This window comes from Pelodiscus sinensis, chromosome 12 (genome assembly GCF_052426305.1).
Source record: "Pelodiscus sinensis isolate ZL-2025 chromosome 12, ASM5242630v1, whole genome shotgun sequence".
Taxonomy (NCBI): domain Eukaryota; kingdom Metazoa; phylum Chordata; order Testudines; family Trionychidae; genus Pelodiscus; species Pelodiscus sinensis.
The window spans coordinates 44,024,789-44,050,869 of record NC_143063.1 but is presented as its reverse complement, the minus strand read 5'-3'; the positions used below and the strand labels follow the sequence as shown (position 1 = coordinate 44,050,869).

The 26,081-nt window shown below is 48.1% G+C and overlaps 1 protein-coding gene across 8 annotated transcripts in view; it reads right to left on the bottom strand.

Annotated features, from left to right (window-relative positions):
• LOC102454033 (uncharacterized) overlaps positions 1-25,014 on the bottom strand; it is an 86,151-nt gene extending 61,137 nt beyond the window's left edge. Inside the window, exons 1-9 of one of the 8 annotated variants that reach the window (XM_089781527.1) lie at positions 24,058-24,174; positions 23,888-24,014; positions 23,042-23,553; positions 15,390-15,524; positions 14,131-14,255; positions 11,408-11,476; positions 9,148-9,261; positions 7,575-7,690; positions 4,976-5,031 (exon numbers count right to left, since the gene is read on the bottom strand). In XM_089781527.1, the coding sequence (XP_089637653.1) occupies positions 4,976-5,031; positions 7,575-7,690; positions 9,148-9,261; positions 11,408-11,476; positions 14,131-14,255; positions 15,390-15,524; positions 23,042-23,365 (939 nt within the window). In that variant the 5' untranslated portion in view covers positions 23,366-23,553; positions 23,888-24,014; positions 24,058-24,174. Of the gene's footprint in view, positions 1-4,975; positions 5,032-7,574; positions 7,691-9,147; positions 9,262-11,407; positions 11,477-14,130; positions 14,256-15,389; positions 15,525-23,041; positions 23,713-23,887; positions 24,193-24,507 lie in introns of those variants that run through there. The other 7 variants (XM_089781529.1, XM_075939969.2, XM_089781525.1 and 4 more) reach the window with 7 other exon arrangements.
• Positions 25,015-26,081: the final 1,067 nt, after the last annotated feature.

The window sequence follows — 26,081 nt, the reverse complement described above, 5'->3', positions numbered from 1 at the left end:
CCTTGTTTTCCTGTCCTGGCTGTAGGCTTAGGCATACATAGCATGCAGCTGCCTATAGCACAATGGACTATGGAGCAGTGCCCCAAATGTTGTGCTGCCCTACGCAGCTGCATATGCCCAGGGACGGCCCTTGCTCCATGGCATGTCATGAGTTAGCTGATCTGGGCTCTGAGACTCACGGCCAAGAGGCTGGGGAGGTGTTGAGTGAATTAGTGTTGACATACTCTCTGTGGGTATGTCTACACTGCAAGGTTAATTCGAAATAACAGCCGTTATTTCGAATTAACTTTAATAGCATCTATACATGCAAACCACTATTTTGAAATTAATTCAAAATAGCAGAGCACTTAATTCGAATTTGGTAAACCTCATTCTATGAGGAGTAATGCCAAATTTAAAATAGCTATTTCGAATTAAGTGCTGTGTAGACATTTAATTCAAAAGAGGGGGCCTCCAGCTCTTGCCAGGGAGCCCTGATGGCCACTCTGGGTGCAACCAGGAAAGCTTACTCTTCTCTCCCCCAGCCTCGGAGCCACTAAAGGGGTAGACCCTGGCCACAGTGCCTGTGCCAGCTCCAAGCCTGCCAGCCCAGAGCCAGCAGTGGCCATTGGGGCCCCTGACCCAGTTGGCCCCAAAACATAAGCCAGCAAGCCACTGGCAGCCAGCCCTCCACTGCTCCCCAGGAGCAGTCTGCCAGCTCCCAGGAGCCTGCCAGGGCCCGGAGAAGGCGGGAGCCTTCCTGGTCCAGGGTGGAGATCATGGACCTTATTCAGGTTTGGGGGGGATGCCCCCAACGTCCATGATCTCTGCACTAGACAGAGGAATGAAGCTGTCTATGGTAAGATATCTGCCAGTAGCAGGTTTGCATGAAAATCAAGTTGGTCCGGCAAGACCCCCAACCCTGGGCCCTGAGCTTCCACTCCCCCTTCTTCCCCTTGCTTCCCCCTTCCAGCTCCCTCCTCCCAGGTTTCTCCCTCCCCTCTCCCACCCTCTCTCTTCCCTCTCCCACCTCCTTTTCCCAGTCTCCCCAGAGGTTCATTCCTCCCCCCTCCCCCTCCCCCCCAGTTTTGTTCAATAAACCTAGTTTCTATTTTTGAACATACGTGTCTTTTGTTTGACATCAGGAAGGGGGGCTAAGGAGGGGTAAGTGGAAGGACGTGAGGGAGGAATGGGGCACGAGCCCCCGATGGGGAGGACCGGGGTGGCTCTGATGGCTCCTAGGGGTGGATGCTCTCCCACAGGGCCCCCTGGATCCTGACAGCCCTCCGAAGGACCCCCCCAGATGGCAGCCTGCAGCAAGTGCAGCCGGGCTGATGGCAACGACCCCATGAGACGCATCAGCGTGCCCAGGGGCAGCTCTGGCTCCATGTGGCCGAGTGCTGTGGTGTCCCGAATGCGGGTACTCAGGGCACTCCAAGACAAGACCTCTCTGCTGTCCCTCATCGAGGTAGATAAGCAAGCAGCGAACCCTGAGAACTGTCTGTCCGGGGTGGGGGTAGGGTCCCTTTAAGCACTGAGCTCAGTTAGCCTCAGGCAGCAGCCCCACACACTAAATCCTAACCTGATGCCCTGCCAGCACTGGTTCTGGCCAGCCTTAACTTCGGTTCAGGGTCCACTCAGTGTGGACGCGCTATTCCGAACTACCAAAACGCTGTTTCGAAATAGGTTTTGTGTTTAGATGCATTAATTCAAATTAGCTTAATTCAAATTAACTATTTTGAATTAAGTCAACTCGAATTAACGCTGTAGTGTAGACGTACCCAGTAACTATAAAACAAATTGCTCCATGATAAGAATTGTACACTAGTGACTCATTCCTTCCCTACAATGGGTCTGCACGGTGCTACCTGTTTAATCAAAGCAGCTCCTGAATTTGCTCATTCTTGCATGCAAGATTTCACAAGGCATGCAGTGATTCTGGCCAGGCAGGATTAAACCCTCTCAGTCTGTTTATTTGGGTGGAGTGTTAGCTCTTCAAATGCTGATATTTTGGAATTCCCTGAATCTATGCCAAGACAGGAAATGCCTTCTAAAAAGCCCTTGTCCGATTTCAGTGCCTCTATGGATTTATCTTGTTAATGATTCCACCAGCCTCCTTTCCGCATATTTCTTTAGCACGGCCACAAAAATGTGGCATGGGGATAGGAACTGAGCAAACAATATGGCAATATTTGCAGAGACTTTCATTTTGGAGCAGACTCAAAATGTTGCAAACCCTCAGCTGGTCTAAATCAGGAAACCTCCCAGTCCACTGATGTCAGAGGAGTAATGCCCGTTTTCACGAGCTGAGAATCTAGACGGTGCTTGGTTCTGCCGTGAGGGCAGGGGACTGGACTTGATGCTCTCTCAAGGTCCCTTCCAGTTTTAGTGTTCTATGATTCTATGGCTACGTCTACACTGGCCCCTTCTTCGGAATAGCCATGCTAATTTAGAACTTTGGAATAGGGAAATGCGCAAAGGATTTAAATATCTCCCGTGGGATTTAAATAAACATGGCCGCCGCTTTTTTTCCGGCTTGGGGAAAAGCCGGAAAAGAGCGTCCAGACTGGCGCGATCCTCCGAAATAAAGCCCTATTCCGGAGGATCTCTTATTCCTACTTGAAAGTGGCTATTTGAAAGTGGCTACTTGAAAGTAGGAATAAGAGATCCTCCGGAATAGGGCTTTATTCCGGAGGATCGCGCCAGTCTGGACACTCTTTTCCGGCTTTTCCCCAAGCCGGAAAAAAAGCGGCGGCCATGTTTATTTAAATCCCGCGGGGGATATTTAAATCCCCCGCGCATTTCCCTATTCCAAAGTTCTAAATTAGCATGGCTATGCCGAAGAAGGGGCCAGTGTAGACACAGCCTATGAGTCTATCTGCCCCCAAAAGTGCTGAACTGTCACCAGCAGAGATGGGCAGTAGGTTGCAGTAATCCACGGCCAGATCAAAAGGAGATGCACGGCAAAGGAGGAATGAGAAGCTAGAAAAATACACCTGTCCCCACGTCAGGATAGTTTACAAAACCTCCTTACTATTTTGGGGAGTGGGACAGTGATGAAATTCCTGATAACAGAGCAGCTGTGAATGGCTATTGGAGCTAACAAAAGATTCAAGGTTTTGAGTGAAAAAAAAACACATGTTTTAGAAGCAGTTTCCTTGAGAACGGGAAATGGCAAGAATGGATTTGTATCATCAATTAAAGCAGAGGTGGGGAAACTCAGGCCTGGGGGCTGGCTGCAGCCCCCGGCTTGCCTGGATCTGACACACCCAAGTCTCAAGGCTCCCCTACAACACTGGGGAGCCTGCATTGGTGCTCCAGGGCCCTCGCCATCCCACCACAGGGATTTTGTGGAGCACACAAAATCTACTAGCCTGGGCCCCCCTAAGGTGTGGTGTGCAACGGGAGTGTGAGGAGTGTCTTTCTCCTGAATCTGGGGCTACTGGTCAAGTGAGGGTTTGCCTTGTTTTTTTTGTTTTGGTGGAGGTGGGGTTTTTTGTTTTTGTTTTATATTATATTAATTATTATTATTACTATCACCAACTGATTTTTCTGTGGGTCAGCAGCCCCGGACCCAAAAAAGGCTCCACCCCTGAGTGAAAGGGTCTATCTTGCGGGTGAAAGACCAGAGGGCCATTGGTCTAATCCCTGAGGATAGCGTCCTCCACATGCAATCAGAAGAACATTAAGGGAGAGAAAAAAAACCCAAATTCTACCAGTACACTTTGTAGAATAATGTGGAAATCCGTGGAATCTTTTTTTGCCCTCACAATTCTACGACCTACGAGGCTTCATCATCGGTACAAGGCCAGGTCATATTATCGAAACTCGGTCCCTGAGGTGGGGTAGCACACCCCAGCTCCATGTCCCACCTCTATTGTATCGCCCCCAGAGGTTGGGGATGCAGCATATGTGCTTGTCCAAAAGTATCGGAACACCCCAGTGCACACCTTGGAAATGAAATATCACGAGAACCCTGGGCGGATACAAAAATGTGGAGCCATATCCGATGCACGTCCAATAGGCTCAACTCCTCATCCAACCGGAAATCCATGATCCGGATTTTACTTGTATCCACACAATAAATCTGGAGGCGAGCAGAAGAGGGAGCACAGATAAGTAAGGAAGGGGCAGTGTCATGCAGGGAAGAGAGAGGGAGGAATCAGGAGGGCTGGGCGGGGCTGGTACTCAGTCCCTCCTGAAGGGAGATTTAGGACAAAGCTTTTTGCATCCTTTCCCTGCGAGAAGTGCAGGGGCCTGCCTGGGAGCCCTGTGCCCGACACAGGGAAGGGAAAGCCCTGCATGAATAGCCACAGAAGCAGACATCTGTGGATATGCAGAGCTCTAAATATCACCTTTAGAACTTAGAAGGGACTCTCTGCCAGAGCCTTGGAATCCCCATAGGTGAACTTTGCAAGGTCAGTGTGACAGGGCATCCCTATGCCTGCCCATCCCTACCTGCAGGGCCAACCCGCTGAATTTGTGGCCAGCCAAGCATAAATTAGTGCAGTGCCTGAATTTGCACCTATGGATGGGGCATTCCCTTGTCAGACCCAAGGAGCTTAAGAATAGCTGGACGGGAGGCGGAAGACATTCTGTGCCAAGCACCAGTCGGACAGACCGCAGGGAGCTGCTGTTTCAGAGAACGACAAAAGCCCACCCACACACTAGCAACTTGCAGAATGTGTGGAGGCAAATTCCTACATGCCTCTATCTCAAGTTAATCATTTACCATTAATCTTGGTACTATAAACACATCTCAGCTATCCGGAATGAGGTCCCCGTCCCACAAGCTTCTGCTACTGAGTGCTAGCCCAGCAGGTGCTAATGAGAGGTTTGGCAATGAGACAACTTGCTAAAAGGCAGAGTCTACAGGTGCAGTGTTAGGGTATTGACTTTCCTCCTAGGATACTGCTTCTGGATGTTCAGACATAGCCTACAAACGCAAGCGAAGTGTGTATTGCATCTTGAGAGTGTTGAAAGGCTCAAGACCTACCTCACAATGCATCAAAATCATGACATAGCGGTAAATCTCAGCCCAGTTTCGAATGCCTGGTGGAAAAATTGAGAATACGGGCTTGAAATTCCCCTTTACGGAGCACTTTAAATACAAGCATTTATATAAAGGTATCTGGCATCCTTATCTTTATCCAGAGAAATGCTCTACCCGGCAATCACGTGTCAAGGTTTTAAAAATGTCTGTAGGTAAAATTATCAATTAAACTGTTCCTGTTAAGGGGAAAGGGTTTAATTTTAGACCTAGTGGCTAGTGGATTAATATCCCCCTCTAACCTTCTTGCTCAAAGCCCCAAATTACAAGCCAGGCCAGGGCCATCCTTAGGATTTATGGTGTCCTACACAGTACAGGTTGCACCCTATAAACTGGGACTCTCTGGTTTGGTGACATCCGTGGTCTGGCAGATGCATCCATAGTCCAGGTGCACTGAGAGGTGGGGGGGAGGGGCAGGGCGGAGCTCAGCGTGATGCAGGGGGTGGGGTGGGAACGCAGCCCAATGTGGGGTGGAGAGCCCAGTGCACATCTCAGCCAGGCTGCGGGGGAGGAGGATGGGAGCCGGTGAATAGCTCAGCCAGAGGTTGTGAGCTGGGAAGTCTGTTGCTTGGTCCAGCGGGGCTGCCAGGTAGCCTGATGGTGCAGCAGGGTGGGGCTGATGCCAGCAGCAAGGGGACCAGAAATTACCTCCATTACCGGCAAAATCCTCCATCTGGGACCAGTCAGGTCCCAAGGGTGCTGGGCCAGGGAGATCCAACCTGTACTATTAAACTGGCACCCCTTTGCCCAATGACAGCTGGGGGGGTGTGATTTTTTAGAGGTGTGATTTTGTAATCTTCAGCAATTCCCTTAAAAATATTTCTAAAGCAAATTTGAAACGAAGGTCCTGTCGCCCACACAGTAAATTCAAAAACTGACAGTTTATGCCTGGGGTCACATAAAAGTCATAGGTGGGTCCTGCAGCTTAGTGGGTCCTGCAGCTAAGTTTCCATCCCTGCTGTACCCAGCTTTGCAAAGTGTGGGGCGCTGCAAGCCCAAATCGCAGCTGGGCTTCATCAGTCCTAACCTGTGCCTTAAGCTGGGAAACTACTAAGCAGTAAACAAGTTTGACCTCGGTCTCAGCTCATAAGAGTGATAAACATGGTGCTGAGCCAGGTATGTGCACACCCGGTAAACAACTGTGGTATAACTAGTGTAGGAAGCCTCAGGCCCATTGAGTCTCAACAGGGACCTAGACCTTGAAGGGTGCCCTGGATCCCCCTAGCTGGAGCCACATCCACTGTGGCCAGGTGTGAGGTAACCGTAACCAGACTCCCCGCAAACCTGAAAGGGTGTGAGCATTTCCAAGTGCCTGTTACTTTTATATGCATTGCTTTGCCCGGTTGGGCCATGGCTCTGTGAACTGACACCTGGGGTCAGCAAAGGCCTGTTAAATGGCTTCATTACCATGTGAATGGCTCCTTCCCAGGTTTCATGTTCTGCCAATAGGTCTGGCAGGTTTTGTCACTTTTTAGTTAGCTAGATCCTCTCCTGAGGAAAAAAAGTCACAGAACAGGGATAGGAAGACGCAGATGGGTGGACATTAAGACCCAGCAGTGCCCCAAATTTTCAGGTGCCCTATGCAGCTGCATATTTTGCATATGGGTAAGGATGGCCCGGAGCAGGGCTATATGGCTGTAAGTATCTGTCTGTCCAGAGCAGCTCACAGGATAGATCCCAGAGTAGTGCCTTGACCCCCTCAGGATAGACTCTTCTTTGCTGTAACTAGGAAAGCTCTGGAGAACTAATTCAAATATTTCACCTATGTTAGTAAAAACAAACAAGCCAGCATAGCTCCTTGCTCTGGCACATGGAGGTTCTGGACTGACCTAACCAAATCCTGGGGATAGGTCTGCAACCGGGTTTCCATGGATCCTAAACCACTCTCACCTCCCCTTTGTGAAGGAACCTTGGCGGCTAATGCCACCTCGAGGAAACAGGTGACCCCACTGAGGTGGAGGGAGATAGGAAGGCCTGTGAATCAGCAGGGCTCAGAGTGGGCTCTCCACAAACAACACCTGTGTAGGGGGAGGTTGTAGGGCCTTATATGTACCCCACTCATAGCCCCTCCACTCCATGAGCACACACAGAGCAAGGCTGGGAGGGAATCTTCAGCCTGATTAGGCCCCTTAGCAGCGCACTAACACCATTTCAGAGCTGTCAGCTGGTTCTGACTGTGGAGTTGTACAAAGAAGGCATCTCAGTCTCTCAGACTGTCTCTCAGCCCTATGGGCTGTGAAGAGGGATGACGATTTAGGCTTGTCCTCTGCTAGAGGAAAACAGCACCAGACAACGTGTTCTTCCTGAATGAGTTTTGTTTGGTATTTAAAGTGAGAAAACATTAATAAGCTGCTAATGGAAAGACTCTGATGGTTGATTATCATAATTCAGCAGCAAAACGTTTTTTGTTAAACAATGTTAGATCTAATTACGGAACAGATCATTTTACAAGTCACACATTGCAAGTGATCATTCTGCAATAATTAAACACCAAAGCAATATCTTCTAGGTGACTACGTCATTGAATCGTTGGGAATATTGTTACCGTAAGAGTGGCTCCGAACACCTCTCAGAAGGATCTCTTTCTTCTCATGACCTTCAATTTCAATCTCTCCTACAGATTGACCCCATTGTTCATAACGAGATTGTTGCTCCCCATCTCTGGAAAAAGCAGAAGGGGGGAATAAGATCATGCAGCTAAAAAACAAGGCTTCTTATTCAAACACACTCCCCAAACTCCAGTCAGAAAAAGGTTGATTCTGTTATGAAAGATACAACGATTTAAGAACATCTGGAGCACAGCTGAGCCATTGGCCTGCAATCGGTCAGACATATTTTGAATTTTAAGAATATTGCTATGAACTGTTTAGCCTACGATGGTTATAAAAAAGACATCCTGATACTATAATAAGTGCTGACTCTCCTAAAATAAACTGTTTTTCCTACAAAAGCTACAGTTCGGTTGTTGCCACTTCAAAGTCAGCATGTGTCAAGAGTGATCCCTGTTTTCCCTGTACAGTAAAACTCCAATTGTTCGGCATCCAGTTGTCCAGCACTCCCAATAGTTCGGCAGCAACTGGGACCTGGAAGTGCTCCCGTCAGCTGCTCTCATGGCCGGGCCACTGTGAGCCGCATGTGTGCTCCCAGCCCGTGTTGTTCCGCTCACAGTTCCCAGTGCACACAGCATCCAGCCTGTACTTGCTAGCAGCCGGCCACTGAACACAGGCAGCTGCCTTGGGACCCGGACATAAGGTTGGGGGAGAAGGGAACTGGGTTATAGCAGGGAGGGGAGAAGTTTGGCTCTGGCAAAGGGGAGGAGAGGGAAGGGGAGGGAAGAGGGATTGGGTTGGGAGTATGCCCCCTTATAGTACCTCCTGGTACTCCGGCATATCCGATAATCTGGCACCACCTAGGTCCCAAAGGTGCTGGATTATCGGGAGTCTACTGTATTTAGAATAAGAGATACAATTTTCTTAGGCCTATTCTTCTCTGCCTTATCAACTATACCATGACTTCACTACACATTTTTTGAGGAGTACAGGATCTTTCAAAAAAGACTTTTCTTTTCGAAAGAACCACATCTAGACCACAGTTTCACTTTTGAAATAGCGTTTTTCAAAAGAACGCCATGACAAGATTATGCAAATGAAGCACAGAAAATTCAAATCCCAGCTTCATTTACAATTTCAATGTGTCTAATTTACATCCCTCTTTCGAAAGAGGGATGTAGTTTAGATGTACCCTATGACAGATTAATCTACATATCTACAATATATAACAATAATACTTAGGCTGATAATAATAATACCACAAGTTAATAGTACCTACACCTAGAATTTAAATGATTGATACCAAAATTATTAGGGGTTCCACAAAATTCTTTTGCGTTTAAAAGGGTTCCATAGCCAAATAAAATTGTGAAACACTGATGTACAGATTTAAATTACATTCATTCTTATAAAATAATAAAAAATACACACAAACCTCCAGAAGAAAACTTACACAGATGTTGGCTGCATCGATGAATTGGTCTGCAGCAAACAATGGCTGGTAATTCTCACTGCGCTAGTAAAGCAAAGATTACCATCAACCCCAGAAGAGTTAAAACTGTTCCTCACTTTTGGACTCTTTTGAAGAACTCTGCACTCCACTCTTCCAAAGCAAAGGCCTCTGCAAACGCTTTTGGGTGGCTGTCAAGCTGAAAGTCGAATACATCTGAGAAGGAAGTCCAGCTACAGACGGAGAGAAAGAAAAATCTCATCTGTTTTCGGTTTGGATTGAGCCAAGCCCTGCAATCATGACTTAGACAGAACTTCAGTTTGTCTGCAGGATTTGTGCCATGCTTGGAACCTTCTAATTTTACAATATGCCTAGATATTATAGTTCTCTGGGAACAATAGAAAAGCCAGGATACAAAACTGCAATTATGGATTGATTGGATTAGTGTGGGCATGGGCAGCTGATATGCTAGGCAGGGGAAGGCATTGCCTTCCCAAACTGCCAGCCTGGCCCCGCCTACACTCCACTCCCAGAATGCCTACTGTAGATCTTGTGTTGCTGCCCCAGAATGCTCCTGTGCTCAGGGGCTGTGGAGGTTGTGGCCAGATGCCCCCCATTCTCCCTGTACTCTGGGGCCAGGGAGGCTTGGGGGCACACCTCTTCCCTCCCTGTGCTCCAAGGCTGGGGAGGGCGGGCAGCATGTTATCCACCCTCCCTGTAATGGGGTGTGTGGTCTGGGCAGATGAGGCAGGGCTGGGGGTGGGGTTGGGGACTTGCCTCCCTCAGCAATACCTTCACCAACCACCCATGGCAGTGGGGATAGCGAAAGAGCCTAATCTGTCATACCGTTGCCTCACTTTCTCTCATTGGGTATGTCTAGACTACACCTCTCTGTAGACAGGGTAGACTGCCGTTTTTTCCCCAAAAAAGCTCTGTTTAGAAAAAAGTGGCAGCCATGTTTATGCAAATGAAGCACGGGATATTTCAATTTGCATTTTCAATGTGCCTAATCTACATCTCCCTGTCGACAGAGAGGTGTAGTCTAGACACACCCATTGTGATCTCTTGTAACTTACACACTCCACACTGTATCAGAAATGTCACGTACATTTCTCAGCAGAATAGTAATTGGATAGAGAGTGAGGAGCCAACCCCTGTAGCTCAGGAAGAATAGGGAACCACCAATCAAACCCAGGCCGACTCTACACTACAAAAATCCAGGATGGTCTGGGGTAAGAAGACACACAGTCCCCGGCTGACATGTCTGTGCTGGCAAAAATCCACAAAGAAGACACCGTTATATCTGGGTCCAGTTGCTATGCTGTTGCCACTTCCCAGCAGCCTATCCGAGCAGGCAGACAGTTCGCTAGAGAGTTGGCTCTGTGCATTGTTTGCATGCACTTATGACCAACGTACTCCGGAGAACAAAGCTCTTCAGTGGTTCGGCAAATATAATCATAACTAAAAAAAAAATCTAAATATGACTTGAGATTATTTTTAGTCATGATTTTTCCCAGTGAACCGATTGCTAAAGGGAGATAGAAAGCAGGAGGGGTGTTTCCGGGACAGACACATACTTCTAATGCTAGACTAAAACATCGCCTCCCCTCCCCCACTTTTGAGCCTTGCTATCATGCCGACATTGGAGTTGTTTCTCATATAGCCCATCACCGAGCTGCTCGGTTGAATTACTTGTATACAGGGTGAAAGTAACTGAAATGTCTTACGTGTGGTGGTTTCCTACCTGTAAGAAATGTAAGTGTGGGATGGAGTGCTGGGGAGAGGGGACTCTGGACGGGGTGGCTGGAGGTTTGGGTTGGTTTCAGGGCAGAGGGTGGAGATATGGGGGGAGGAGGAGTCAGGGAAGGGGCTTGGAGATGTGTGGGGCTCAGGGAAGTGGCTTGGAAGTGCTGGGGACTCAGGGAAGGAGGTTGGGAGTTCTTGGGGGTACAGGAGTTAGGGCAGGGGTCTGTAGGTGTGTAGGAGGTTCAGGACGGGGGAAGGAGGTTTGTTGGGGTGCAGGAGTTAGGGCAGAGGCTTGAGCATGTGGGGGACTCACAGCAGGGGGATGGGCATTTATGGGGTGCAGGAGTCAGAGTTGGGGTGTAGAGAAGGGCTCAGGGCAGAGGATCGGGTTGTGTGGGGAGGTACAGGAAGAGAGGGTTAGGGCAGAGGGCTAGGGTGTGTGAGAAGGGGTGCAATACATTATTTTAGTAATTTAACGGGGAATTTATTGTACAGACAGGAGAAAATTCACGCTGAGCTGAAGGACAACACAAGATCTATGCACCGTGTAAGCAGACTTCGAATAGCATCTGGTCTAGAACTTGTTTATACTCTTACAAAATAAATGGATCCATCAAACTTCAGTGCTCTTACTGGAAAGAGAATTTAACGTGGACAAGTTCGCCCTCCTCTTCGTTCCATTGATGCCGATACGGTCCCTTTCTAGAAGATAAATCAGCAGCATTTACCACTATTCCTTACATTTGTTTTTCACTTTTCATTTACTGGACTGTTGTGTGCTTTTATATTTCAATATTTAATTAAAGTCTAATCAACAAGAAAGCAGCAATGGAGAAGGAGAAAGGGCTTTGTTAAAATCATCTGATTCTGTACCTGGGCAGAGCAGATAAACCAGAAAAATCTAAAGAGGAGGGTTGAAGCTACTAAACATGCTTTACAGCTTCTGTAAGGCAGCATAAGTAGCCAGCTTTTATAGGCTGGCATTTCTGCAAGTCCTATCTTCATTGTGAGAGCTGACCCAAACTGATCTTCTGAAGGGTGCAGAATTGTTGTATCTAGATGCTACATGATATTCTCAGGAGTCTTGGTTAAATGATAACACAGAGCCAAAATATGTGGCAGGTGTTATCACTTGTAATAAAATTTTCCAAGAGCCTCTAAGGGTGCGTCTACACAGCAGGGCTTAACTCGAAATAAGCTACGCAAATTGAGCTACATTAATTAACTTATTACGAAATAGCTTATTTCTAAATTCGGAGCGTCTACATAGTACTTATTTCAAAATAGAGCACTCTTCCTCCAACTTCCCTTACTCCTCGTACAATGGGGGGATACAGGACTTGGAGTAAGAAGTCCTCCAGCTTGACAGTATTTCGACATTATTTTGAAATAACTGCCTGCTGTGTAGACTAAGTTATTTAAAAATAACACTAATTATTTTGAAATAATGTTGCCGTGTAGACATGCCCTCAGCAACTTAGGAGGTTTAGCTCCATTTTCAAGTGTTTTGATTTAGTGCATGAAAGTCAGATTCCTAGGCCACCTCCTCAAAGGTGTTTAGGGACCTAAAGATGCAAAGAGGCAACTAACCTGCTCAAGTGCTTTTGTAAATTCCAGTAGGGGGTCTACATCCTGAGGCACCTAAACATGTGAAAATCTGGCTCCGAGGGCCTATGCCTTGATGTAGTCCTCCTAAGCCACTTACACACTTCGAACATTTCAGCCAAAATCTCAAAACCTGTTATGTTTTAGCTACAGATTTCCCATCTGAAACAGACTCTCAAGAGAGCAAGTCATCTGTCAACAGAGGACTGATTATGGCTACTAGAAGGCTCTCCCCCAGACCCGATTTTTTTTTCCTGGCTAGGCAGAAATGTTTGGATGTGGACAAGATGAGAGGGATTTCAGTCCTTGTTGTTCCTGAAATTTTTATTGTCAACACTATATATTGTAGATCACAAACTCTACTCGTATATCAACAGCAGAATTGGTTAAAGGTGGTGGTGGAAGAATACACCGCTAGATTTATTAACTAATAGGGAATTAGTAATATCTTCCCAAGTACTGGTTAAAATGCTTGTGCTGTTTGTATTGAACGTAAACATTTGTACACTAAGCTAGTGTGTGGCATGACAGTGTCTTTGAACAGGACCTAAAGGTGGTAATAGGAAATGGAATTCACTGTTTCAAACTCTGTGTTGTGCTTTCTGAATTATCCTAATCAGACTGCATTCTAGTCCGGTGTTTCTCAACCTGTAGTACGAGCACCCTTAGGGGTACTTGAGAGAAGTTTGGGTGGCACATCAACACAACTGAAATTTGGAGAAAACTATTTTTTGTTTTAAGTTTTACGGTGTTTATTATTTTTTTTTTATACTTTATACACCCAAAAATGTCATCACCCGCCCAGCTACGATAAAGTTGTTTAAACAAATGTGTTGCAATGGTAGAAAAAAATGTTGTGTCTGAAAACTGTAGTTACTGGGGGTACTTCTAATTTTTTTTAAAGCGGTACTTTAAAAAAAGGTTGAGAAACACTGCTGTAGCCCATGTTTCAGCAGAGGTTCTCTGAGGCTCAGGGAAAAGGCTATAGTTAATGGGAAACAAGGCTTGCAATTGCATAATTAACTCTGTATAACTGTTCTAACTAAATAGAGCCAGGTCCTGTTGTGCAGGGCACTCGCTAGCCACATAAGTAACAAATCTAAATAGATTAAATCATGACTGGTGTAGAGAAAGTGAATAAGGAAGTGTTATTTAGTTCTTCTCAGAACACAAGAACTTTTGGGGTCACCAAATGAAACTAATAAGCAGCAGTTTTAAAACAAACAAAAGGAAGGTTTTCTTCACACTATGCACAGTCAACCTCTGGAATTCCTTGCCAAAGGATGTTGGAAAAGCCAAGGCTATGAAAGGGTTCAAAAATGAACTAGATAAATTCATGGAGGATAGGTCCAACAATGATTATTAGCTAGAATGGGTAGGAATGGTGTCCCTACCTTCTGTTTGCCAAAAGCTAGGAATGGGTAACAGGGGATGGATCACTTGATGGTTACCTGTTCTGTTCAGTCCTTCTTGTGCACCTGGCATTGGCCACTGTCAAAAGCCAGGCTACTGGGCTAGATGGACCTTTGGTCTGACCCAGTATGGCCATTCTGTGTTCTTGTAATAAAAAGGAGGTACAAAAGAGGCATCTTCATTCCCATTTTACAGATGGGAATGGAGGCAGAAAGATTAAATGGCTTTTCCAAGGAGAAACAGCAAGTCTCTGCCAGATCTAAGTATTGACCCAGTATCCCTGAGTCAGAATCCAGTGTCTTAGCAACCATCTTCCCCCCGACGTAACGTGGTAATACCTGAGTAGTCCATTGAATTTTATTTTCCACCGTCTGTGTGGCTCTAAGCATTCAATCATCAGACCTCCGCCACGCCAGCATTTTTCAGACTCATCACTCACCATCATGTCTGGATGCACTGGGTGCTAAGAAGACAATTCAATAAAACATTCATTGAAATGTGGAGATAAGGCGGAGGTGGGGTCGTGTTTTATTATGGCAGACACACTGACAGCAATAGCTTTTTGATTCTGCATAGTTCACAGAGGATAACACTGCACATAAAACACCTGAGATGATGAACATGAAGTAATTACGGCAGACAGCACCAAACAGCAAATGGAATGAAACTGTAAATTACTGCTCTAGGACCTCATGATGTCAGCACTGTCAAGAATAACCATTATTACCACATGTTCTTATAGTTAGAGCCCTGCATATCCATGGATATCCTCACCTGGGAACGGATAGTGGAATAGATACCTGTTCAGGGCTCTCTCTACTCCACCAAGTGAAGGGGAGGATGGCCAGGCAGGCCCCTGCACTGCCGGCAGAAAAAGGACACAAGAAACTGCATCCTAAATCTCCCAGCAGGAGGGGCCGAGTGCCTGTCCTGCCTGGTTTCCCTCCTCCTCCCCACCTGGTAAGCACCAACCTGTGGAGTCCCGGAGTGCTGCCTGCCTCTTTCTTGCCGGACTTGGCTCATCTGTGCTCCCTCCTCTCCAGATTTATTGTGCAGATACACGTAAAATCCAGATCATGGATTACGAATTGGATGAGGAGTGGAGCCTGGCTGATGCAGATTGGATGCGGATCCACATTTTTGTATCCGTGCAGAGCTCTACTTATGGTTTGTCTACACAGGGAAATTGACCCATGTGATTATAGTAGGATAAAACCACTTTTATTCCACCGCCCATCCATCGTTATTCCTATCATCTTGTCGGTCAATATTGCTATGTAGACTTCAGTGGGACTGCTCACAGTTGTCAACTGAATGGGGAAAATCGTGGCCACATAGAAGTCAATGGCAAAATAATAATACCTAGCTTCTATATGCCGCTTTTTATCACTAGCTCTCAAAGAAGGTTACAAAAAATTTCTATTGATGTCAATGAAGAGATGATTTCACACTATATTTTGCACAACTTTTAAAATATAAACTGGATTTATATTCCTAGTGTTGGGGTTCCACCTCAATGATACATCCCTGATAGTCAACAAACATCACTTTGGAATATTATTCCCTGCCACCTATTTTCCTCTCACCCTCCACTTACTTCAAACTCTCCAATTCCATCCACTCGGAGGAAGAGCCACATTTCACATAGGCCATTTGGACGCCTTCCGAGGCGAGTGATCACAAAAGTCTTGTCGGTTTCTGTGAACCCAGTGAGGTAAACTGAATCCAGGGCCTTCGGAAAGGGAAACAAATAAACAAATCACAACAATAAATGCCGTAGTGTTGAGAGGACACAGAACGAATGGGAAGTGAGATGTGTGTCAAAAATCATCAGGCCAGCTACGTTTCCTCCTTATTCAAAGAGCATAGAAGGCTCTTTCTTCCTAACATGAATCCTTTGGGGTATGTCTGCACTAGCCCCCTAGTTCGAACTAGGGTGGCTAATGTAGGCATTCGAACTTGCAAATGAAGCCCGGGATTTAAATATCCCGGGCTTCATTTGCATGTTCCTGGGCGCTGCCATTTTTAAATGCCCTGTAGTTCGAACTACCTGCCCGCAGCTACACGCGGCACGGACTAGGCAGTTTGAATTAAAGCTCCTAATTCGAACTATCGTTACTCCTCATTGCAGGAGGAGTAATGGTAGTTCGAATTAGGAGCTTTAATTCGAACTACCTAGTCCGTGCCGCATGTAGCTGCGGGCAGGTAGTTCAAACTACAGGGCATTTAAAAATGGCGGCCCCCAGGAACATGCAAATAAAGCCCAGGATATTTAAATCCCGGGCTTCATTTGCAAGTTCGAATGCCTACATTAGCCACCCTAGTTCGAACTAGGGTGGCAGTGCAGACATACCCTTGAAGAATGACTCCGGTGGACTTGAGACAGAATGTTTTTAGTAAACACCTGCAATCCCCATGCCTCCAGTCCCTTCCAACCAAGCATCTCAAAGCATTTTGCAAATAGCAATCTATTATATATTTTGGAAATGTGCATCTATCTGCCCATCTGTCTGTGAGTCCTTTTGTTCCAGAACTCCTAAATGGTAAAATGGTATGCAGCTTCCTATTATCATAAATGAAAGCAAGGTCAGGGTTTGGTTTGCCCTGGAGTAGAGAGCATGTGGGAACCTCAACACACCTGCTCTCCCTTCCAGGGACATTAGAGGAAAAGGACAACATGGAGTAGTGTTACCTACCAGCCCTGTGCTCTTGGGGAACTAGGGAGTGACACTCGTGGAAAACCACCCCGCTCCCCCAGGCCTCTACTAGAATCAGAGACAAAGCAGTGAAAAGGCCGGGGAAGACACACCTAAATGGCTTCAGACAAGGGTGATAGAATTAAGGAAACACCCCAGCCTCATCTGCATTGAAGATAGAACAGAGAGTCATCTCCATTAGCAGACAGAATGGAGACCAGTTCTTCCAAAGCAGGAACAGCACTGCACTATGGGATACCGAAAGCAGAGAAGCACTGCCTGATGGGAAATCCCTGCTCCAGATGCTAATGAACCCAGGCCTGCTCACACCCAAATTAGTCATTTTCAGACCATTTCTAGTAATGGATCCTATTGACATCCAAAATACTGCCTAGTTGCATTGTGAGCTTCTTCAAGGAACACCACCCATAACCAGCTGTGATCAGACTCTATTGTCTCACCTCTGTTTACCCATTAACAAATCCAGTGTCCTCCTCAAACTATTGTCCTATCCCTATCAAAACTCCTACCCTTGCCCAAGAAAAACTGGATTTAAACCGCATCAGTTCTGTTATGTCGTGGGGAGTTTCACAGCACAGGAAGAAATCAGTGGAAAGGCAGAGAGCTGAAGTAGGTGCAAGTGTCCATTTTATTGCATAGCACAGAACTCAAACAAGCCCAGACTAGCTGGGCTGACCCCAGTGACCTACTCAGTTACCATAATAACAAGATCTATATCTACAACCCAATATACAACAAGTTCCATTGAGACTTCTTCATCTCCCGTCTGATCATGCTGGGGGCTCTGCTCTGCTTGTTTCCTGCCCTCTGGACCCCCAGCTCCCATCACCATCTGGGAACCCCATCAGTGCAAGCTCCATAGAGTGGTGAGGTCTCTCTCCCTCTTCCTCCCCCTCTTCCACACTAACATAGCCTCCTGACTCTTCCCTGTGTAAACTGTTATATGGTTACCTAACATTTGTAATCAGTTTCAATTGAGATTTAATATTGTGACAGTTTTGTGTGTTTGGCTATATATTCACTACCCAGAAATAAATAACTTGCATTGTTAAGCTGGTTGCTTCTCTCTTTCTTTCTCTTTTGCTCACTCTTCCTCAAGGGGTGTTGTTTTGGCTTCCCCATTCGCTCTGCAACAAAGCTTCTTGTACCCAAGCTAAAGATCCCTGGAGTGCCCAAAATCCTGTGGGGTTTGCTCATCGTGTGGTTTACCAGTGAATGACTGTGGGGTGAAAGTGGGGATAGGGGGTGCTGAACCTGGGGGCTTATGAGGATGGCAGCTTAAAGTGCTGTTTAATCCAGCCCACTGAGTCCAAAGGCACACGAGGGTGTAGTGTGGCATTGCTGTTAAACCCAGCCTGCTCAGTCCAGGGACATATGAGGGCTCAGCTTGTGAGTGCTGAGTACCCAGTCCTCTCAGACGTGCTCTGTTAGCGGGTGTGAGTGTCTGTGTGTGTTGCTAAGGTGGGAGGAACCCCATCTTGAGGAACCTAGTTCCTGCAGGAGAGCTCCAGTGGGAGGCAGCAGGGAGAATTCAGCTCCATATGAGAGTACAAGTAAGCACAAGCAGCACACTGATAACCTCCCCCCAATCCCATAACGCTAATAAATGAGCATACCCCAGAGTATTGGGCAAATCTGGTAACAGTAGGGAACATGTGAGAATCCCGATATGCCCACTCCCCCTTCCAGGTTTTGGGTATGATGCTGCTCTTTGGGAAAGGGGAAAAGCCCCCTTCCCCCGCCTCCTTGAATCCACAGTGGAGGGGAAGGTGACAAAGTTTCCCCCTCCTCTTTCTCTGGGCAGTAACAATGGGTGTTGACTCACAGGCAGTTTCATCAGGGGAATGATATAGTGTTCCAAATTGACTGGGGCCCTCATGGGAAGTGGGCCCATTGAGGGAAGCTTAAGCATGTAGGAGGAACCATCCCGGTTCCATCCCATCTCTCTACAATAACCCGGTGCTTACAGCTCAATCCCCTTTAGTTTAACCCTTTAGTGGCATTCAATGACAGCTCAGTCCGCTTTAGTTTAACCCTATAGTGGACTGTTAATTCCTCCTTTAATAAATCCATATGAATTTAACCCTGGGGTGGTCTTCAGTGAAATCTGGGGTAACAGTTGCACCAGGAGATGTGCCTAGAATCAAACTGTTTTCCATAACATGGAAAGGGAGGGGTCTGGTAGAAGGGACAGTAATGCTCCAGAATGACCACAACAAACAGCGAGCATGGGGGACAGTTATACCGCAGAGTGTACACAGGGGGGTGGCCACACCAGTAAGAGAGAGCTGGCTGGGGCCCAATCTCTCCATGTTGCAGGTCACCAGCTGGAGTAAGTGGACCCCCACCCCAAAGCCTCAAGCCAAACCACTCCACCCTGGCCCTCAGCCCCAGTGTTGAACTGCAAGGGAGCCCCACCAGCCATGACCCTGCCACTGTGGTAGCAGCCACAATCCAGGGCTGAGCAAGGCAGCTTCTGCTGCTACAGCCCATCCCTCACCCCCTGGGAAGAGATGCCAGCAAAGCAGCACATCCTCCTTCTCCCCCAGTAGGAGCTGCCAGACCCACAGAAGAAGATACTGGCCTAGGCCAGGAAGCACAGCACTACCCCCTTCCTAGGGAGCACCTCCAGCAGGACAACGCAACCCTGGCCCCCCCGCGAGGAGGCGCTGGCCAGGCATCATAGCCCCGGGCACTCCAGGGAGCCACCACCACCAGAGAAGCACTGCCCTCCGTGCCTTGTGAGCTCCAACAATGCTTTTTCCTGTTTTACTATCGGCATGACCACATGTCAATTTAAGAAATGGACGGGAAATAATCTGCATTCCACAGCCATTACTATAACAACTGATTGTGCAATGGTCCCATTGCTCATTAGTTATTGATTTTTTTTTTCCTGTTTGCTAACTTGGGAGTTGAGAAACAATGGCTAAAATGGATAAACAGAAGAAATGTAGGAAGGCTGGGCAGCAACTGGGAGAAAGTTGTAGGAGAAGGAAAAGATGACTGAAAACCTGGCTTTGTCTTCAGTTGGAACAAGTCCGATAGTGCCCTAAATCAATCATGTTGCTAGTTTTGCAATGAATAGTGTCACATTTTCCTCTAGAAGAAAAGTTTGAAACAAGGGTGCTTGTAACTAGAGAAGACCGCTGACATATTTCCTGCATAGAGCTTCAGCAACCAAATTTGCCCTTTTAATATTAATCACTTCCATATCACAGTCTTGGACCCCCAAGCTTCCTCTAAGCAGGGGGCCAACAAAATTGCCAGGGGGGATTCCCAACTCTGTGCTCTCAGAAGGGGTGGGTCCCCAAGGGAAAGGTCCAGAGCCAGTGTTTCCTTTAAGATGAGTGCTTGGATGGCCACTCAGGAAAGATTCAAGTGCCACCCAACTGATTAGCAGACTGACCACAGCTGGCACCATGGGTTTCACATGCCTCAGTGCACATCATAACATTATTCCACACATAGATGGAAAAAATTAGAGGGAACATTGGGTGCGGTAGAGCTGGTGACCAGGAGCCCCAGGTCCTTTTGAATCACCAGGCCCCAGGGCAGTTGGTCCCTTAACTCCCCCCACCGTTTTGGCTGGCCTGCCTCTTAGGAACTTGGCACTTGTGCCTTTCATTTGATGCAGCCAGATGAGTTACCTTGAGCAGGCCAGCAGGTGGAACTAATGACTTGCAAAAGTCTTTTCAGTGTTTGGCATTTTCCTTTGTCCCAAACCATGACAAAAAAGGGAAAAAATGTTTTCAAAACTTTTAACAAGATCAAAATGCTGGGAAATCTTTGTTTTGGAATCATTCTGAAGACTTCTGACACATTTCAAGTCAAAATTATTACTTGTGAATTGTATTATTTTAGCATCTAAGAACCCTAGTCACAGGTCCTGAGCCTCATGTGTTTCAGCATGCCCATGCCTGCCATCTGGAGTTACAACCGAGATTGACTCTACGGTTGGCAAATAGCACTGGTATTGACCCCAGAATCCAGGGGGTATATTTACTGCCCCGGAGCCAAGTCAACATAGTAGCTTGGAAGAAAGAATTATATTTCAGTAAAATCCAGTCACATTCTAACCGGGTAATTAAGGATCTAAATGTCAAATGCTGACTCCCATGTTATGCACTTAGATCCAGCTTTGCAAATACAGCAGTATAAACACGCAAATTGTGCAATCCCCCTTCCCCCCCATCACCACAAGTTGCAGTTCAAAAATCAGGTTTGCACATGCATGCACTGACTTGTGTGTGCATTTTGGGTGTGGATAAATTCCTGCCCATGAAAAATGTACTTGAAGATACTTGCACTGGGTGGGCATCTAAGCATCTAAGTATGCATGCATGTGCCTTACTTGAGGTAACCAAGTGTGATAATTGTATTGAGCAAAGGAAAGTGCTTTGGATTGTAAAACAGCTATTTGGAGAGTTTCTGAACTATTGTTGAACATCTCTGGATGCTCCATTACTCTCAGTCTGAAGAGGGAAAAGGTAAGGCTGGGCAGGGGAGCCAACAGCCTCACCCAACAGCCTCACCGGGCCCCTGCAGTTTGGGACGGGGGATATTCATCCTCGACATAAAAAGGGGTTTCACAAATGGGAAAAGACATGAACGGTTCTTCCAACTCTGCTTTAAGATGCACATCCAACATCACTTATGGCAATGTCCAGGAATTGCTCTGTGTCCCAGTCACTCAAACAGCCAGCATTACAAATATCCTTTTATTTAAAAAATAAAATACCCCTTCCCCCAACACACACACACACACACACACCACTAATGTGGGATAATCCGCTTGGGCAAAAAAAGAGAAAAGTCTGGATTCCCCAAAACTTTAAAAAATATCACAAATTGTGAGATGTTTTTCCAAAATGAAAGTAAGTCAAATCCTCAGCTGGTGTAAATCAACCTTGCTTCAGGAAGCAATGCCCATTTACATCTGGAGAAGATCTGGCCCTAAGTCTTTAGTTATACTGCACCTTCTGCCTTGGCCTCTGACCAGGACTTTCTTATCACCAGCTTCTAGACCCTGCAATATCATTCTGGTTCTAGTTCCTGCAACATTGGTCTCGTAGTATTTATTATCTGTACTACAGTGGCGTGTGGAAGCCCCAGCTAAGCTCACTCGCCCACTGCACAAATAGATGCATGCATCCCTGTCAGGAGGAATTTACAATCAAAGGAAGACAAGATGTGACAAGAGAGCGAAACAATTAGGAAGAAAGCAGAGGTGGAGGGCTCAGCTTCAGTGTTCCCTCTAATCTTTTCACTCCAAGTGTGGATTTTTTCCATCTGCGTGCAGAATAAATGTTGTTGTGTGCACCATACCATGTTTGAATGTGCACCACCAGGAAAAACACAAACCTAACTGTGGGCTCTCTGCTAATCAACTAGGTGGCATTAGAATCTCTCTTGAGCAGCTGCACATGCGCCCAGCTTACTGGGAACATTGCTCAACATGTCTTTGCAGAGGTGATAGTCCAAGCTAGCTGGTTGTCAGCTGGTGCGTTTCTTTGTCCAATGCTGGCCAGATGCTAAAGTGAATCAAAGGTGCGTTCATGGAGCCCTAAATCCTTACACCAGCTAAAAACATGCCCCATTCCTTTATGCCACAAATGTGTCAGCATTAACAGGGGTGTTGCGAGCAAGACACAAGAAGTCATTCGTGCACTCTCCCCTGTCCTGATTAGGCCTCCACTGGAGTACAGCATCCAGTTCTGAGCACCACATTTCAAAAAACATATGGAGAAATTGGAGAGGGTCCAGAGAAGAGGAACAAGAATGATTAAAAGTTTAGAAAACAAGCGCTGTGAGGGAAGACTGAAAGAACTGAGTTTGTTCCGTTTGGAAAAGACAAGACTGAGGGGACATGATAGCGGTTTTCAAGTTCAGGCAATCCCCAACTTACAAACAAGTTACGTACCAAGCACTTGGTCGTAACTTGATCTGTTCGTAAGTCAGACCCTATTTATTTACATGTGTCCGCGCTGTTCGTAAGTGCGGATCACGTTTGTAACTCAGGGACGCGCTTAATGGGAGGTTGGTTGTAAGGACGAACGGTCGTAAATCGATGATTCATAACCCAGGGACTACCTTTACCTAAAAGGGTGTCACCAGGAGGAAGAAAAATTATTCTCCTTAACCTTTGATGATAGGACAAGATGCAATGGACTTAAGCTGCTGCAAGGGAGGTTTAGGTTGGACATTAGGAAAAACTTCCTGCTGTCAGAGTGGTGAAACACTGGAAAAAGTTGCCCAAGGAGGTTGTGGAATCTCCATCCCTGGAGATATTTAAGAGCAGATAGATGGTGCTTGGTCCTGCCCTAGGGCAGAGGCTGGACTTGATGACCTCTGGAGGTCCCGTCTAAGGCTGCAGCGGTCAGTCCCGGCTGGGAGGAGGCTGGGAGCTCTGGTCACGCTCCTTCGCACCTCCCTGCTCCCCAGAAAGGTGCCGGGCTCATCCCCCCTCCCGGAGGCTCCCTGGCAAGGGGAGCGGGTGGCACGGGGGTGGCACAGCAGGGGGCTCACTCACATGGGCATCGTGGACCAGTTCCTGCAGCCGCTCCTGCTCCTCCGCCCCATGGCGGGGCTGCGCGCCCGAGAACAGCGCCTCCTGGCCGGCTCCCAAGCCCATCTGCTCCCGCCGGGACGGCCGGCCGCGAGCTCGCTGGCGCCGGCGGAAGGCGCAGGAGAAGAGACCCCGCAGGGCCCATTTCTTCAGCTGGAAGCCGCGTCCCGGCACTGAGTAGTGGCGGCTGACGACCGGCCCGGCGGGACCGGCCCGACACCGCAGCAGCCTCCAAGCCAGGACCAGGCACAGCAGGGCCAGCAGCAGGCTGAGCAGATCCGGCAGCATCTGGTGCGGGGCGTGCTTGTGGGCACGAGCCAGCCCCTGGCTACACACACTGCCCACTGCACGATACACACACACACACCTTCACTGGAGGGTCCAGCTCCTGGCTACACACACACACCCCTTCACTGCAGAGTCCAGCCCCTGGCTACCCACACACACCCCCGTTCACTGCAGGGTCCAGCCCCTGGCTACACACACACACAAACCCCTTCACTGCAGGGTCCAACCCCTGGCTACACACAATCCCCGCTGCACCATACACACCTTCACAGCAGAGTCCAGTCCCTGGCTTCACACACACACACTTTCTTCAATGCAGGGTCCAACCCCTGCCCCCCCCCCACACACACACACACCGTTCAATGCAGGGTCCAGTCCCTGGCTACACACACACACTTTCTTCAATGCAGGTTCCAACCCCTGCCCCCCCCCCACATACACACACACCCTGTTCAATGCAGGGTCCAGTCCCTGGCTACACACACCCGTTCACTGCAGGGTCCAGCCCCTGACTACACACACACACACACACACACCCCTTCACTGCAGGGTCCAACCCCTGGCTACACACACACACACACCCCCCTTCACTGCAGGGTCCAACCCCTGGCTACACACACACACACACCCGTTCACTGCAGGGTCCAGCCTCTGGCTACACACACACACACCCCTTCAAAGCAGGGTCCAACCCCTGGCTACACACAAGCCCCGCTGCACCATACACACCTTCACAGCAGAGTCCAGTCCCTGGCTTCACACACACACACTTTCTTCAATGCAGGGTCCAACCCCTGCCCCCCCCCCCCACACACACACACCGTTCAATGCAGGGTCCAGTCCCTGGCTACACACACACACTTTCTTCAATGCAGGGTCCAACCCCTGCCGCCCCCCCCCCCCCACACACACCGTTCAATGCAGGGTCCAGTCCCTGGCTACACACCCCCTCTTCAATGCAAGGTCCAGCCCCTGGCTACACACACTGCCCGATACACACGCGCGCACACACCTTCACTGCAGGGTTCAAGGGTCCAGCACCTGGCTACACACACACTCCTAGCTTCACGACACTCCCCCTCCCCCTCCCCACACACACACACACTCCACTCCACTGCGGGATCCACTCCTTGGATACTTACCACACCACCACCGCAAGCTTCTGGCTACACACCCGATTCCTTCAGACCCTGGCTACACGCACTACGCGATTCAAGCCCTGGCTAACCACACACACGCGCACACCCGCTTTCCAACAATCGATTCCAGCCCCGGGCTGCACACACACTGCACACCCCTCGCCCCGCCGCACGAGACACACGTACAACACCTCACTGTAGGAGCCAGCCCCGGGCTACCCGCACTACAGCACGATTCAGCCCCTGGAGAAGCACACACGCCCCAGCGCTCCGACAACCCTCTGCGCGCACAATCAATCCCAGCCCCTGGGTAGACGCGCTCAGCAGCTGGCTGCCCTTTACCCTCTTTCTGCGCACTTGGCCCCAAGCTCTCTGGCCTCCTCACCTCCCTTTTCCACGCGCCCACGCTGAGAGCAGAGCCCCTGATACCAAACCCTAGCCCCCCAGTGGCGCCCTCTGCAGCTCTTCCGTCTACCAAGGAGTTCCCAAAGCGAGCAGCCCTGCCCCACTCCCGGCAGCTGTTTGGTTTGGCTTGCATTCCGCTTGTTTCCTGCCTGTTTCTCTTTCTTTTCCATTGTCCCTAGTGTTTGGAAAGCTCCTCTCTTCTTCATGCCCCCTCCCCCTCCTCTCTGGTGCCAAGTTTTTAGGAGCTGTTATGAGCTAAGGGTCTTACATTAACCCTAGCCTAACCCTCATTAACCCTAACCCTAACCCTCAGCCTGAGTCCACCAGCTTGTGCCAACCTTAGCCCCAACTTGCTGCTACAAACCAATCTGAATTGCAGTCCAAGCTCCTCTCAGAAACCTAACTTGTGGCCACTAATACTTTCCATCCCTGCCACCATGCCCGCCCACTGGCCTTAAGCCTAAACCTATGTTGCGGGTCACCATCAATGTTCCCTCTCATTTTTCCATTCATGTGCAGAATAAATTTTGTTGTGTGCACCAAAGCATGTGTGGGTGTGCACCACCAGTAGAAACACATGCTGCCAGCCCTTAGAGCCAGGATAATCCCAGATGGGCAGCATTTAAACCTCTCCTGGGCGGCTGCCCAAACTCTCAACTTACAGAGGAAACTGGTTATCATCCACCCCAGATCTGAGGCCGGGGACTAGTAACCAGCCCTAATCCTAATGCAAGTCCATCCCTGGTCATCAGCATTTCATATAATCATAGAATATTACAACGGGAAGGGATGTCAAGAGGTCATCGAGTCCAGTCAACTGCCCTCATGGCAGGACCAAGCATTGTCGGATCATCCCTGACAAGTGTCTGTCTAACCTGCTCTTAAATATCGCCAATGATGGAGATTCTGCAATCACCCTAGGCAATTTATTCCAGTGTTTAACCACCCTGACAGGAAGTTTTTCCTAATGTCCAACGTAAACCTCCCTTGCTGCAGTTTAAGCCCATTGCTTCTTATCCTATCCTGAGAGGCCTAGGAGAACAATTTTTCTCCCTCCTCCTTGCAACACCTTTTAGTTACCTGAAAACCGCTATTACGCCCTCTCTCAGTCTTCTTTCCATACTAAACAAGACCAGTTCTTTCAGTCTTCCCTCATAGGTCATGTTCTCTAG